Source organism: Rhinolophus ferrumequinum, chromosome 6, assembly GCF_004115265.2.
Source record: "Rhinolophus ferrumequinum isolate MPI-CBG mRhiFer1 chromosome 6, mRhiFer1_v1.p, whole genome shotgun sequence".
In the NCBI taxonomy this organism is placed as follows: domain Eukaryota; kingdom Metazoa; phylum Chordata; class Mammalia; order Chiroptera; family Rhinolophidae; genus Rhinolophus; species Rhinolophus ferrumequinum.
The window spans coordinates 83,304,374-83,320,193 of NC_046289.1; the positions used below are offsets into that span (position 1 = coordinate 83,304,374).

The following is a 15,820-nucleotide window of genomic DNA, read 5'->3' on the forward strand; positions in this document are numbered from 1 at the left end:
GTGATATTATCAGGTTTACAAAAAAATCATACGCATGTGATGATCACAAAGGTTATAATATTCTTTTTTCCTTTTTTTTTAACTTTTCAATTTTCTCATGTTGTAAGATTATTCATTTTAGAAAAAGTTCTTTTCCAGGATACCATTTAACACAAACCGTTGTAATTACAGTGGTCAATGTTTGGGCTGTGGAAAAAACATAGAGTCTATTCACCTGAGTCCAGAAGAGTATGAATTACTCAAGGGAAAAGTAATGAGGGATGTGATAGATGGAGGTGACCAATACAGAAAGACGACACCTCAGGTGAGTCTGGACCTCAGATTTTATTAAATTCTTGGATTGCTTTTCTAGAGCAGGGTTTGACAGTTTTTTTCTGTAAAAGGCCAGATAGTAAATACTTTAAGCTTTGTGAGCCATACAATCTATATTGCAACTTTTCTCCTCAGCTGTTGTACTGAACACAGTCACAGACAATATGTAAATGAACGAGTAGACTATTCCAGTAAAACTGTTCATGAAAGGCCATAGTTGCCAATCATTAGAAGAGATTGCTTTAGAATTTCATAGAATAATTGGGTTAGACTATCATCTACCTACTGAAGTCAGTTCTATTTCATCTGGGCACATGTGCACTTAAGCCAAAAAGATAGATGCTTATTCTTTGTTGAAGGGCTTCCAGAAAACGGTGTTCAGTTAAACTCCTATGAAAACATGGCTTCTCATTTTTCTAGTCAAGAGAGTTTAACGTAACTTAACAGAATCATTTCCAAGTTTTCTTAGGATTGAATTTGATTCTCTAAGTCATTTTTAATAGCTTTATTTTGCTAATCTTCAGTACTTTATGCTGGTTTATTAAGATTAAGTTGAAGAAGTATAATAAAATGCTTTTACCTTGGGGAAAGGTTGCCCGTCATCTCACTGAATGCTTTTTCTTCAAGGTACCAAATAAAAACAAGAAGTGAAAATTGTTCTGCCTTCTCACTTTCACTTAAAAGTGTCAGAAAATGCCCCTAGATCATGTGAAGACCTTTAATCCTCAGAATAAAGTCAAAATCTGCTCCATAAAAACATCTTCATTTTGTGGAATATCTTTTAGCTGACTTTATTGATAAAATTATAGGTAACATTTATTAAGTGATGCTGAGTACTCTACATTCATTATATCTTATTTAATCTTTATAACCACCCTATATGGTACTATTTTATTTCTGTTTTACCAAGAGTGTTTAAGACTTTGGGATATTAAATCTGCCCAAAGGCACCTTGCTAATAACATCTAGGTCTGACTCCAAAACCTTTGTCATTACACTCTACTGCCTCTCATGGAATGAAACATAACAGTGACAATCCATAGTTCCATATATACCTGACAGCCAACTGGTTTTAACAGCTCTTTAATGCCTTAGGAATTTCTGCCAGCTAAAATATGAATTAAATAAATTTCTTTCTCAGTAGCAAGACTGAGGACTAATTCCTTTCTTTTAGCAAACATTTATTGAACACTTTTGTGTATCTTCTGAAGTAGGTGTTAAGATAGATGCAAGCTTGTACAAATTATGCCATTACCAAAAACTTATCATTTCTGTTGTAGACTAATTGAATATTCTTTCCACCTTCCAATTTTTTATTTAGTAAAATTTTTAGTAAAATTTTTTATTTAGTAAAATTTAAAGAAAAAAACTGAAAAAAGTAGCACAGTGGACACCTACATACTCTTCATCTAGAGTTGTTATTATGGCACATGTGCTTTCTCGCTGTATGCGAGTATGTGTTTTTATGAACCTTTTAAAAGTAAGTTGTAGACATGTTACCTTAAATGTTTCAGCAAGTATCTTGTAAGAATAAGAAAATTCTATGTAATTAAATACCATGATCACATTTAAGAACCTTACCATTAATTCAGCGTCATTTAATAAAACGTATGTATTCAAATTTTTCCAGTTGCCCCCATAATGTATTTTATAATTTTTTCACCTCTGATCCAGTATTCAGTCAAGGTTCACTCACTACTTTTGGTTGTTATGTCTCTCTAAAACCATAACAGTCTCCTCTTGCCTTTTTTTGTTTTTATGAGATGGATTTTTCTGAAAAGTCTGGGTAGTTGGTCTTATCCAGGGCATCTTAGACTTTTCACCTATGAATTACTTGAGGATCTGGTTAAAATGCAAATTGTGATTCAGTTGTCCTGAGTGGGGCCTGAGATTCTGTATTTTGAACAAGTTTCCAGGTGAGGTGATTCTGGTCTTTGGACCACATTTTGAGTAGCAAGACTGAGGACTAATTGTCTGATTGTTTTCTCTTTATTAATGTAATATAAAAGCGTTTGGCTATACTACATGGATGATGCTTTTTGCTTCTTGTTGAGTCACAGCGACCACATAATATCAGGTTGTACTCACTATTGCTGATGCTAAATGTGATCACTACATTAAGAGGGCAGCTGCCAGGTATCTCCGTTGTAACGATACATTTTTCCCTTTATAATTTCCTTTTGTCATTTATCCCTTTGTCATTTTTGTAATTAAAAATTAAGTAATCTGTGGGGTAACACTTCAAGACTATGCATATATCCTGTCACCCATTAACTCTTCACTCAATGTTTTTAGCATCATGGAGATCTCTACCTTTGGAGGTTGCAAAGTGGTGATTTTCTAGTTATTTCATTTCTTCTGCATTTATTAGCTGGCATTATTCTATAACAGTTTTCCCTTTCCACCGTTTTCTCCCTTTTGCTTTATTTATTTGTTTAATTACTTGTAAGGACATAGGGACATTTAAAAAAAATTAACTGTTAGAATCTCTTACCATCATTATTCTTTTTGATGCTCAAATTGTCCCAGATTTGGCCTGTGGGAGTTCGTGTGTCACTTCCATCTCTCCCTACCCCCATCAGTCTTTCCTCCCAGTCAGTTTTTGAGCACTTCTGTGCTTTCTGGCACAAGATGTCCTACGCTCTCACCGTGAAGTGCTCCTGCCCCAGTTGTGGAATCACTAATTCAATACTTTTGTTTAACACTCTTTATGGCTAAACATTGCTATAATTCCTTGTTAAATGAATACCACTTTAATTCTGGATTAAAGTGGATTTAATTCTGGATTAAAATGGAAGGAAGATTTATTACTTTTCTCTGCTGACAGAGACTTAGAACCCAGAGCAAATCTTTCCTTTGAAGAATGTTATCCTACAAGAGGAGTTCCAGGCTCCTGACTCTGGTGAGAATAGTAAAGAGTAGTCATACATTTAATTACTGTAATTCACAAAGCAACGGAATATATTCCCAGAAGGATTGGAACATTTTGTGGCAAGGGCAATTTTCTCCTTTCCTCTTTCCAGGCATCCTTCCCCTTTCCCCCTTCAACCCACCAATTCTGTATCCCATTTCTTGTCATCTGCCTTTCATCTTTAAGGTATTAACATAATAATAATTACTACTATTTGTTGAATGATTACCATATGTCAGGCCTGTTACACTCACAACAAGCTAGCAAGGATATCACTATTTTGAAGATGGGGAAGGTCAGGATAAGAAACGTATCCATGGTCAAAGAGCAGTGACAAAAGGCTCATGGCTTGACTGGGTCAGGGGTTAGTTTCTGTAGTATTGGTGAGGCAGAAGCGGCATGGATGGGTCCAGAGCACTGCTGGAGGGTTGAAGTAAAATCCACTCTGTCTGGGACTAGAGGCAAGGGATCAAGGGTAGTGGCTATGTCGAGTAAATAGGTGCAGCAAAGCATCGGAACATTTATTTAGACCTCTAATTTCTCTGGAGAGCCTGAGGCAGATTGGTCATTTGAAGGTGAGAGAAGGAAATGACAGTCTAAGGGAGCTTTAGGAGAGTTTTAAGCCTTGGAAGTTTGTGAGCAGATTGGAGAAGGTACTGCTGGATGGTGCTGAAGCCCCAGCTGAGGCTGGAGAGCATCTGTGAGCCATTTGGGGCAGTCCTGAGCCATCCAGGTACACAAACAGAAGGCAGGTGGATGGGATGGTACAGGATTTTGCTAGTATGGTACAGTTCAGGGAAAAGGGAAAACGAGTTGAGGGTGTAGGTGAAAGAGTGGCTCAGTTAACGGACCATGAGATCAAAGTTGATAGGAAAGAAGTAAAGATGGGTGGGAGCTCACGGATTAGGAGACTGGAGATAACAGTGGACTGAAGGCTCGTGGAGGTTGAAGAGCAAGTATAAAGGGACTGAGAGTGGAAATCAGGGGTTTTTTGCGTGTGTGGGTGTGTTTGTTGCTTAGATGTGGCAACATGATAGAGACCAAGTGAAGGGAGTTGTGACAGAGTAGTTACCATGATGACCATGGGGCGGGGGGGCGGGGGGGGAGGAAGGAAGGAAGCCAGAGAGCACTGCCCAGGAGGGTTCAGGGCACTGGTAGTCTCAGTGTGGGGTAGAGGAAAAGGTTAGTGAGGGTAAAAGAGTGAAAACTGGAAGGCTGAGGTCAGAGACCAGGTGAAATATTTGAGGCAGAGATTTCAGAGGAAGAGCCATTCTAGGACCCAGTCAGATCCAGGATCTGGCTATTGGGGTTTAGTATGTGCCCAGGATAAAGCTCCAGAGTGTCATCTCCCACAGATGGTTCATCTTGGAGGTGTGTGTGTGTGTGTTTCTTGGTCTTTTTTGCTCACCGTTTGTATTAATTTGCTGGGTCGACCATAACAAAATACCACAGACCAGGTAGTTTAAACAACAGAAACTTGTGCAGTTCTGGAGGCTAGAAGTGCAAGAGGGACAGGTTTGGTTTCTCCCGAGACTTCTGTCCGTGGCTTGCCGACGGCCCTCCCTCTTGCTTTGTCCTCAGACAGCCTTCCCCGGTGCTTGAGTATCCCAGCTGTCTCTTGTGCGTCCAAATTTCCATTTCATATGAGGACAGCAATCCGGTTGGATTAGGGACCGGTCCTTATGACCTCATTTTACCTTAATCACTGTTTTATAGGACTTATCTCCACATACAGTCACATCCTGGCGTTGAGGACTTTGACACGTGTATTCTGGGCTGGCCCCAATTCAGTCCATAACAACATTCATTGAAAATCTGTATTAAAACCATATTGTGTTCAGCATTTTAAATGATTTTGTACTGGCCATAGCTGGATTTGCCTTCAGTATTGCTTTTTTAAGGCTTGCTTGTAATTGGGAGTGTAAGATATAAACCAAGGAGTACGTACTAAATCCATGTTGAGTTTCTTTGTCTACTTAAAAAACAAACTTATGATCAACCGACCTCCATCAGCACCTACAGTGAGCATTATCAAAATTGTTGCAAGCCGATATGCTTTCACCAAATACAACTCTTGTTCAAAACAAAGTAAATGAGATGGCACCCTCTGATGAAGTGGTTCTCAACCTTGGCTGCTGGTTAGAATAGTTTAGGTGTTTAAATATTACTGATACCCGCCCCGAGATTTTGGTTTTAAGTGTAAATGTTCAATGGTGTATTAAATACATTCAGATGGCAGCCGTCATCACCATCCATCTTCTCCACTCTTTTCATCTTATAAAACTGAAACTGTGCGCATTAAACAATAACTTCCCAGTCTCCCTTCCTCTCAGCCCCTGGCAATCTCCATTATACTTTCTGTCTTCACGATTTTGACTGCTGTAAGTACCTCGTATGAGCGGAATCATACAGTATTTGTCTTTTTAACTGGCTTATTTCATTTAATATGAGCTCAAGTTTCATCCATGTTGTAGCATATTGCAAAATTTTCTTCCTTTTTAAGGGTGAATGATATTTCATTGTATGTACATATCACATTTTGTTTATCCATCTGTCAGTGGACACTTGCTGTTTCTATGTTTTAGCTACTGTGAATAATGCTGCTATGAACATGAGTGTACAGATATCTCTTTAAGACCCTGCTTGCACTTCTTTTGGCTATATACTCTAATGGAATTGCTGGGTCATATTCTAAATCTATTTTTAATATTTTGAAGAGCTGTGTTCCACAGAAGATATACCATTTTATGTTTTTTTCCGACAGTGCACAAGGGTTCCAATTCTTGCCAATATTTGTTTTCTGTTTTTATTATTCATAGTAGCTATACAGATGGGTGACGTGTTATCTCATTGTAGTTTTGATTTGCATTTCTCCAATGATTAGTTATGTTTAGCAACTTTTCATGTGCTTATTGGCTGTTCGTATATCTCCTTTGGAGAAATGTCTACTCAAGTCTTTGCCCATTTTTGAATTGGGTTTTGAGTTTTTTTGTTGTTTAGTTGTTCTCTGTATATTCTGGATATTAATCCCTTATCACATATATGATTTGCAAATATTTTCTCCCATTGTGTGGGTTGCCTTTTTACTCTATTGATAGTGTCTTTTGATGCACAAAATTTAAAAATTATTTTGAAGTACGTACAGTTCTTACATTTTTTCTTTTGTTACCTGTGCCTTTGGTGTCATATCCAAGAAAACTGTTGCTCAATCCAGTGCTGTGAAGTTTTTGTTCCGTGTTTTCTTCTAAGAGTTTTATTGTTTTAGGTCTTACATTTAGGTCTTTGATCCATTTTCAGTTAATTTTTGTATATGGTTTTAGGTAAGGGTCCAACTTTATTGTTTCGCATGTGGATATCCAATTTTCCCAGTACCATTTGTTGAAAAGACTGTTCTTTCCTCTTTTAATGATCTTGACACCCTTACCAAAAATAATTTGGCAATACATGAGACGGCTTGGGATTAGTTTTATCCCATTTGTCTATATGTCAGTATTTATGCTAGTACTACATTGTTTTGATTACTGTAGCTTCGTAGTAAGTTTTGAAATCAGAAAGTGTGAGTCCTTTACTTTTGTTCTTCTTCAAGATCGTTTTGGCTATTCAAGATCCCTGGAGATTCTGTATGAATTTTAGTATGGGATTTTTTAATTTTTGCAAAAAAATGTCACTGGGATTTTGATAGGGATTACATTTAATCTGTAGATCACGATGGGTGGTATTGACATTTTAATAATACTAAGTTTTCTAATCCATGAATGTAGAACATGCTTCCATTTATCTTTAATTTGTTTCAGCAATTTTTTATACCTTTTATTGTACAAGTTTTTCACCTCCTTTGTTAATTCCTAAGCATTTCATTTTTTTCAATGCTATTGTAAATAGAATTGTTTTTATAATTTCCTTTCCAGATTGTTCATTGTTAGTTTATAGAAATGCAGCTGATTTTTGTGTGTTGACTTTGTATCCTGCTGCTTCGCTGAATCGATTTACTAGTTATAACAGTTTTTGTGTGTAAAATCTTTAGGATTTTCTACATGTAAGATCATATCATCTGCAAACAAAGATAATTTATGTTTTCTCCTTTAATTTGGATGCCTTCTTTTTCTTTTTTCTTGTTTAGTTGCTCTGGCTAAAACTTCCAGTACTATATTAAATAGAAGTGTTAAAAGCAGGGCATACTTGCCTTTGTCTTGATCTTAAAGGAAAAGCTTTCAATGTTTCACCATTGAGTGTAATGTTCACTGTGGGTTTTTCATATATGCCTTTTATATTGAGGTAGTTTTCTTCTATTCTTAGTTTGTTGAGTGTTTTTATCATGAATTTTGTCAAATGCATTTTCAATTGAGTGATCATGTGTTTTTTCCTTTCATTCTATTGATAATATATATTGATTGATTTTTATATATTGAACCATCTTTGCATTCCAGGAATAAATTCCACTTGGTAAAAGGATATCCTTTTAAAATCCTGCTGAATTCTGCATGCTAATATTTTGTTGAGGATTTTTGCATCACTGTTTATAAGGGTTTGGGTCTGTAGTTTCTTGTAGTGTTTTTCTCTGTCTTTGGTATCAGGGTAATGCTGGCCTCATAAGAGTTTGGAAGTGTTCCCTCCAATGTTTTTGAAAAGTTTGAGAAAGATTGGTATTAGTTCTTCTTTAAGTGTTTAGTAGAATTCACCTGTGAAACATTAGGTCTAGGACTTTTGGGGGAGGGGGGGATTTTTGATTACTGATTCAGTTTCCTACCTATATTTAGATGTATTCAGATTTTCTTTTTCTTTGTAATCATGACTCTGTCTCTGTGCTTAAAAGTAGCAATCAGCACACAGGTCCCTGATATTTGGAGGACAGGGTCCTTTTTGCCCACCCACCTGGCTCCTGTAAGCTGTGTGCAAGCTGCTCTAGGAACACACGTGTGGCTGTCTGCTGTGTGGCTTGGAATGAGTAGCTGCTGTGCTTGCTGTGCTAAGAACTCAGACTGACTGAAATTAACCACGATTATTAATCCAAGGCTTCCCCTGGAAATTGCAAGCCTTCTATAGACTCCAGAGTTCCAAAGTACAGTGGTACCTCGGTTTTCTAACGTAATCCGTTCTGGAAGACCGTTCGAGTTCTGAAACGTTCGAAAAGCGAGGCACAATTTCCCCATAGAAGATAATGCAAAATGGATTAATCCGTTCCAGACCTTTAAAATCAATCCCTAAAACTGCAAATTTAGCATGAATTTTCTATCTAATGATACCATGGATCCATAAAATTTATGGCATTTGTAAACCAAAATGTTCGTCAATGGAGACGTTTGAAAACTGAGGTAGCACTGTAGTTAATAGTTACATCAGATAGATTCTATCTGTATAATTGTGTGGGTGGAGAGACAGATTTTTGGTGCTTCCTTTTCTGCCGTTTTCCCCTCAACTTGATGAATTTGGTGATACACACACACACACACACACACACACACACCTACCCCTGCGTAACTGTCACCACAGTTAAGATAATGAATATGTCACCCCCAAAAGTTTCCCCTTGCTACTTTGTAATGACTCCCTCCTGTACTTAACCCCCATTCTTGCCCCTGCTCAGGTAAACACCATGAAATCATATACAATAGTACCTCGGTTTTCAAACGTCTCCGTTGACGAATATTTTGGTTTACGAACGCTGTAAATCCGGAAGTAAATGCTTCAGTTTTCGAGCACCTCGGAAGTCGAACATGTCACACGGCTTCTGCTGAGTGCAAGATCCTGAGGCCTAGCTGTCGGCTGTTTTCAAACGTTTCAGAACTCGGTCTTCCCTAACGGGTTACGTTTGAAAACCGATGTACCACTGTATAATCTTTTTTTTCTGGCTTCTCTTATTCAGTACAGTTGAAATTTGAACAACATGGTTTTGAGATACGTGGGTCGGTTTATACATGGATTTTTTCCGATAAATATACAGTTGTTCCTCCTTTGTCCTTGGGTTTCGCATCCGCAGATTCAACCAGCCATGGATCAAAAACAGTATTTTCAGTCAACAGTTGTGAGTCCGTGGATGCAAAGGGCCAATTATATGCATTGTTCCATACCATTTTATATGAGATACTTGAGCAAACATGGATTTAGGTATCTGTAGGAGGTCCTGGAACCAAACCTCCATGGAAACTATAGTTAAGTTTTTTGGAAGTCAAAAGTTATATGTGGATTTTTGACTGTGTAGAAGGTTGGCACTCCTAAACCCTGCATTGTTCAAGGGTCAACTGTATATACTTATTTTGAGACTTCATTCATGTTTTGTGTGTCAATCATTTATTCATTTTTATTGCTGAGTTCCATTTTGTGGGTATACCACAATTTGTAAATTCATTCACCTACTGATGGCCATTTGGGTTATTTCCAGCGTGGGGTTATTACAGATAAAGCTAATAAGAGCATTCCCATACAAGTCTTTGTACTTTATGCTTTTATATTTGTTTCCTAGGGAGGCTGTAACAAATTACCGTAAACCGGTGGCCTAAAATGACATTCTCTCATAGTTCCGGAGGCTGGAAGTCCAATATCAAGGTGTTGGCAGGGCCGTGCTCCTTTTGAAGGCTCAAGGGAAGAATCCTTTCTTCCCTTTTTCTAGCATTAGAAGCTCCCGGCTCCTGGAAATCCTTGGTGTTTCTTAGCTTTTAGCTGCATCACTCCACTCTCTGCCTCTCCTTCTCTGTGTGTCTTCGCTTTATTATAAGGACATCAGTCATTGGGTTTAGAGCCCATCTTATTCAAGTACGACCTCAGCTTAACTAATTATATCTGCATCCAGATAAAGTCACATTCCAGGTGGACATGAATTTTAGAGGGGCACTATTCAACCCAGTACAACTTTTCTTTCTTTTGGGTACACATCTAGGAGTGAAATGGCTCAGTCTAATGGTAGGTGTGTGTGTGTATAGCTTTTTAAAGAAACCACCATATTGTTTTCCAAGGTGGTTGTCTTCATTTTACATTTCTACCAGCAGTGTCTGAGAGTTGCTCCACTTTCGGCCAGCACTTAATATGGTCAGTCTCTTTATCTTTAACTGTACTAATGGATGTGAAGTAGTATCTCATTGTGGTCTAATTTCCTAAAGACTGATGATGTTGAGCATTTTTTATGTGCTTAATTGCTATCCATGTATTTCTGGTGAAGTGCCTATTCAGGTCTTTTCCTCATTTAAAAAATTGGGTTGCTCTCCTATTGTTGAATTGTAAGTGTTGTTTATGTATTCTAAATAGAAGTCCTATGTCAGATATATCTTTTGCAGTATATAGTATCTCTCAGTCTGTGGCTTACCTTTCATTTTTATAAAATAGAGATTCTAATTTAATTGCTTTGATTTGGAGCCCAGACATCGGGGTTTTCAAAAGCTTCCAGATGATTTTAAAGTGCAGCCAGGGTTGAGAACCACTGCTTCTAATATGAGATTTTGAAGAACCCTAATGTATATATGGCAACTTCTTCAGGATAATTTTGGGAGAAAAATCTCAGTGGTAGGTAAATTTTTAGCTTTTCTCACGTTTTTGTCTACTGTACTTAGACATCACAGCCAGCAGATGGCAATAGTGTAACATGTAAAATTTTTAGGTCCTATAGCCAGGTCAATCAGGTTAAAGGATTTGGTAAGCTTCTTTTATTATTAAACTGAACGATATCTATGTTGTTTTTGTTTTAAGTCAGATTAGTAATAATAGCTAAAGATGGGAGAGCTGTATATGTGAATTTTAAGTGAAAAAATCAGAACTCCAAATAATATACATATACACCACTGATCTAACTACTTGAAACTAATTGAGAGGACATCAGTGAAGATCAAAAAGTGAATTTGGAACTATGTGGATAGTGTTAGTTTAATATGAATTAGATTTTTTTCCTCTTTCCTTTGTTCTTAACAATAACATTAATTTACAGTCAGATTTATTTTTTTCATATTTAACTGCTTAGGTATGAATTCAATTCTTTGTTTAATCTTTTTATTGGGGAAAATTTCAAACATATTCAAAAGTAGAGAGACTAGTATAATGAACCTCTAGCTTAGTGATTATTAACTCATGGCCACTCATATTTCATTTTTACTTCTACCCGTTTCTCCCTTGTCCCTCAGTTTTTTGTAAAGCAAATCTGAGCTTAATCATTTGTTCCATAAATTATAAATTCACTTTTAAGCAGCTTTCTTTGTTTCTCTTATCTTCAAAAATAGTCCTATGGATAGTGATATTTTTCTTATAGAGTAAGAAATACTTTAGAACAGCAGTTCTCAAACTTTTTGGTCTCAAGGTCCTTTTACATTCTTAAAAATTAAGGACTCCTGAGAGCTTTGTTTATGTGGGATTGTACCTATTGATAATTACATTACAAGTTAAAACTGAGAACCTTTAAAAATATGTACTTTATTTAAAATAACAATATAAAAACTATTACATGTTGACATAAATAACATTTTTCTTCATAATAACTCTATTGTCCAAAACAGAAATAAAACTATGTAAGAAGACAGGCATTGTCATATATAAGAGGGTGCCAAAAAAATGTATACACATTTTAAGAAAGGAAAAAACTGTGTTAAAATTGTAATACTCAATATATACCAATAACAAAAGGTGAACACAAGTCACGTTTGATTTCTGCAATTACAAGAGGTTCTCAAAGCGGTTACCATCAGCACCTGAAACTTCTGATTACAGCAAAATACTGCTTGAGCAACGTTGACCAAAGTGTCCACTTAATATACATTTTTTTGGCACCTCCAGTATTTGTAAATCTCTTTAATTACATGCCTTAATAGAAGCCAGCCAAATTTTTATATCTACTTCTGTATTTAATCTGTTGTGTTATATGTTACTTTGGTTGAAATATATGAAGAAAATGGAGCCTCAGAGAGATGATGTAGAGTTGGAAAAAGTAAGAGAATTTTAATGACATTTTCAAATAATTGTACTTGTTCTTCTTTAATATTATAACAAAACTCCACTGCACGCTTGTGAGCAATAAGAGTGAAAAGGCAGATAACATCTTAGTATTCTTATAAAAATAGGTTTTAACCTTACAAATCCCCCCGAAAGAGCCTTAGGGATGCCCAGGGGTCCTCAAACCACAGCTGCTCTAGAAACACTCTTCCTTAGATATAGTTTCCTTTTTCTTTCTATTTGAAAAGTTTGAGTAAAATGTCTTTCCTTCAATTTAATTACAAAAACATATTAACAAAGGAAGTTAAAACAAAGACAGCAGTCTCACTACTCAGCATATCTTCAGTTTAGTTTCTCCTATTCTCTTTTAGTTTTTATTGAGAATTCTTTCATCATCTTTTTTCACTTTCCAAATTGGAAGTGTTTTTCTCTAATCATAAAAATAATATTTATTAATTAAAAAAAAAAGTCAAAATAGACAACCCTAAAGAAGGAAATAATAGCCCACCACAGTTTGAACTTTTAATGAAACTTTAATCACACTAGCAGTCTCCCATAATCCTGTGATTTAGAACTTCTTAAATAAAACTTTAATGACTTGGGATTCTGTTTTCTGAAAAAGAAATTGGAAGAAGGCAAATTGCCTGTAGTACATTTAATTGAGTTTTTAGGGTTAAGTTTAAATCAAACCATTTGTTCTGCTTGATAATATCTCTTCAGTTAATTGACAGAAAGGAGGCCGTCTGGTGTTTTTCTTACTACAGATTTAAGACAGCACATGTGACCTAAATGAAATGTCAGTATAAGAACTGATCTAATGTAGGTTTGTTTTGTTTTGTTTTCTTAATTTGAGAGTGGCAGCTGCAGACTATGAAAGATGTGAACTAACTGAGCTCTTCGTCATAGTCTTCAGAACCTTCCACTCTCATCTCTGGGTTTGAAGATCTGGTTATCTCTAAGATGAACTATAAGGTTTTTCCCCAAATTTGAAGAAAAAAAAAATGTTGAATGGTAAATGGCAAACTTTGGGGGTTTGGTAGTTAAAAACTAAGAAAGAAATTTAATTATCTGCAAAGTATAGTTTTAAAACGCGTTTTAAATTCTCTATTTATAAAAGCTCATTAATGATTAAATAGTCCTCAACTTGTGAACATTTTACCGAATACATACTTAATTAATCACTAATGCTATTCCCCAATCTCTCTTCTTCAGCTCCACAGTTGAAAACTAGAAAATAAGCATGTGATCTCTGGATCATCTGTGTGTGTTGGTGCCAGAGTTGTGGCCAAAAATGTGAAACTTCTGGAAAAATCAATGAGTTCAGATTTTTACCCTACCCTACAGGAAGGGTAAAAACCTAAAAACATAAGCAGGCTGACCCCTCGCAGTAGCCTTCTCAACATCAACTATTTCCCTTATTTCTTCATTCTCCTTTATTCTCTCTAATATAGCACGTGCTGAAATTCTACCAACTGGGATCCAAGCTTTTTTATGAGAATGAACTTGAAGTAGTGCATTTCCTCCTGATGCCTAACTGAGTTGTGTTTTACAAAGGAATGAGAATTGGGTGTATGTGTGGGTGTAGTTTTAAACCCCTGCTGTTTTAAAATTGGATGGGTGATTTTTAGGATGCTAGAGTGGGAGGTTTCATGTAGATTACAGAGCTAGAGACAGAGGGATAAAGGCACCTTACATTTAGGAGGTTTGAACAGGTGGGAGTGTGCAAAAGAGAAACTTATTTTTTCTTTTGGACAAGGGCAAAAAAGTGTCATTTTTCTTACACCCTGTGATCTTTTCTCTCTCAGATTCAGGCTGGCACTCTTGTTATATATACTGTAACAATACTGTATATTTTATTTGTTTTTATTATCTATCTTTTCTCCATGTTAGAATTGAAGCTCCATGTGAATAGGAATTTTTGCCTGTTTGAACCCTGTAGTATTACCATAAAGGAGAATAGTGCTTGGCATAAAGATGCTCAATTTGTTGAATTAATCAATAGTAGTCACCATTTACTAAATGCTTACTGTATGTTAGGTACTTTGCTAGGATCTTTGTTATCTCTAATCCTTGTGATAACCCAGCAAGGAAGGTAGCATCACTTTTTTGCTAGGCCTCACAGAGGTTAAATGACTTTGCCAAGCTAAGTCTGTTAGTAGCAGAGCTAACATTAGAACTCAACTCTCTACAGAATGAGTTCTGTTCAGTAAGATTCCCTATGCTCCTTATGAAATACTGGGTCACTAAGAAATTTAAGAAGATATTGTTTGGTGTTCTTCCTTTGATAAAGGAAAGTATGCAATGCTTTTCTAACAACAGTTTCAATTTTGGATTATCTTGACTTTAAAAGATTAAAAGGAAAACTGGGTGTTTCAAGGAGCATTCCTCAGTTATCTGGAATGTTTACTTATATGTAGGACACAGTATTCCCCCCAAATGCAAGGTAGAACGGAGTATTATTTGTATCTTTGAAGAGTCGCAAGAGGTCTTTTCAAATACTAGTTCTGCTTCTTAATTAGTTTTAACTATGCTTTTTTTTTAAAAGCAAACATTTATATAAGGCTTATTACATGCTAGTCACTATTATGATCACTTTAACAACTATTAACTCATTTAATATAATCTTGATAATAACCGTGGGAAAGTTGCTTATTACTCTTCCCTTGTTTCCTGATCTTTAAACAGAGAAGATTGGATTACGTGATCTCCCAGGCTCCTTCCAGCTCTGAAATGTTAAAAAGACTTCTTAACTGTCGCCAGGCAACCTAGTTATGTGTTAATTAAGACGAGGTCATCTTTTCCTAGAAAAGGTCTTTTCCAAGGTCGTCTTTCACAGTGCAGCCTTGAGACAGTGCAGAGTAGGAGAGGTAGTTGTGATTTAGAAGAATGTAAGTGCAGAATCAGTATCAAGCAGTGTCAGTCTGGGAAGGAAGACAGGGAGCATCAAATCATTGTTGAGGTTTTGGTGGTGAAGCTGTTTACCTCACTCTTTCATTAATATCTTAAGGTAGAAATTCGAAATTGTTTAAATCTTGAGCAGAGCACGTGACATCTCCTTATTATGTAGCACTACTTTTTACCTATAGGTTGAGGCTTGGCCAGTGATTCTTCTCCCCCAAGGTTTCAAGAATTAGGAAATAGAAGAGTTAAGAATTTGGTACGTGAAAATAGACTTGAATCTGATCAAGCAGCTAGAGCCGATGACTGATTTGCAAGAAATACAGGAGATATACTCATATTATACCTCAGGGATGCAAACATCAAATCCATTCCATGGGAAATCTGTAAGACAATCAACCCAGTTTTTTGCAATAAATAAATTGCAAGGAGAGTGAGTGAAGAGTGGGGGGAGAAAACCTATAGATCAAAAGGAATTTGTGATATATCAACCATTCATGTGTATAGACTGTAATGGGCCTTTGATTCCTGATTTGAACAATCAAAGAAATCCGAACACCAGTTGTTGGAGATATTAAGAAATTATTATTGATTTTTTTAGGTGTAATAATGCTAGTGAGTTGTGTTTTAAAACTATTTATATTCTAGGGCTACACACCAAAATATTTATGGATGAAATGATGTGATGTCTGAGATATGCTTCAAAAATAACTAGGTAATGGGGGATGGAATAGATGAAACAAAACTGGCCATGAGTTGATAAAGGTAGTTTTTAGGTTCACTGGAATTCAT

The 15,820-nt window shown here is 36.2% G+C and overlaps 1 protein-coding gene across 1 annotated transcript in view; it reads left to right on the plus strand.

Annotated features, from left to right (window-relative positions):
- Positions 1-15,820, plus strand: part of PRORP (protein only RNase P catalytic subunit) — a 111,858-nt gene that overhangs the window by 3,700 nt on the left and 92,338 nt on the right. Inside the window, exon 4 of the mRNA XM_033107141.1 lies at positions 172-304. Within this exon, the coding sequence (XP_032963032.1) occupies positions 172-304 (133 nt within the window). The remainder of the gene's footprint in view (positions 1-171; positions 305-15,820) is intronic.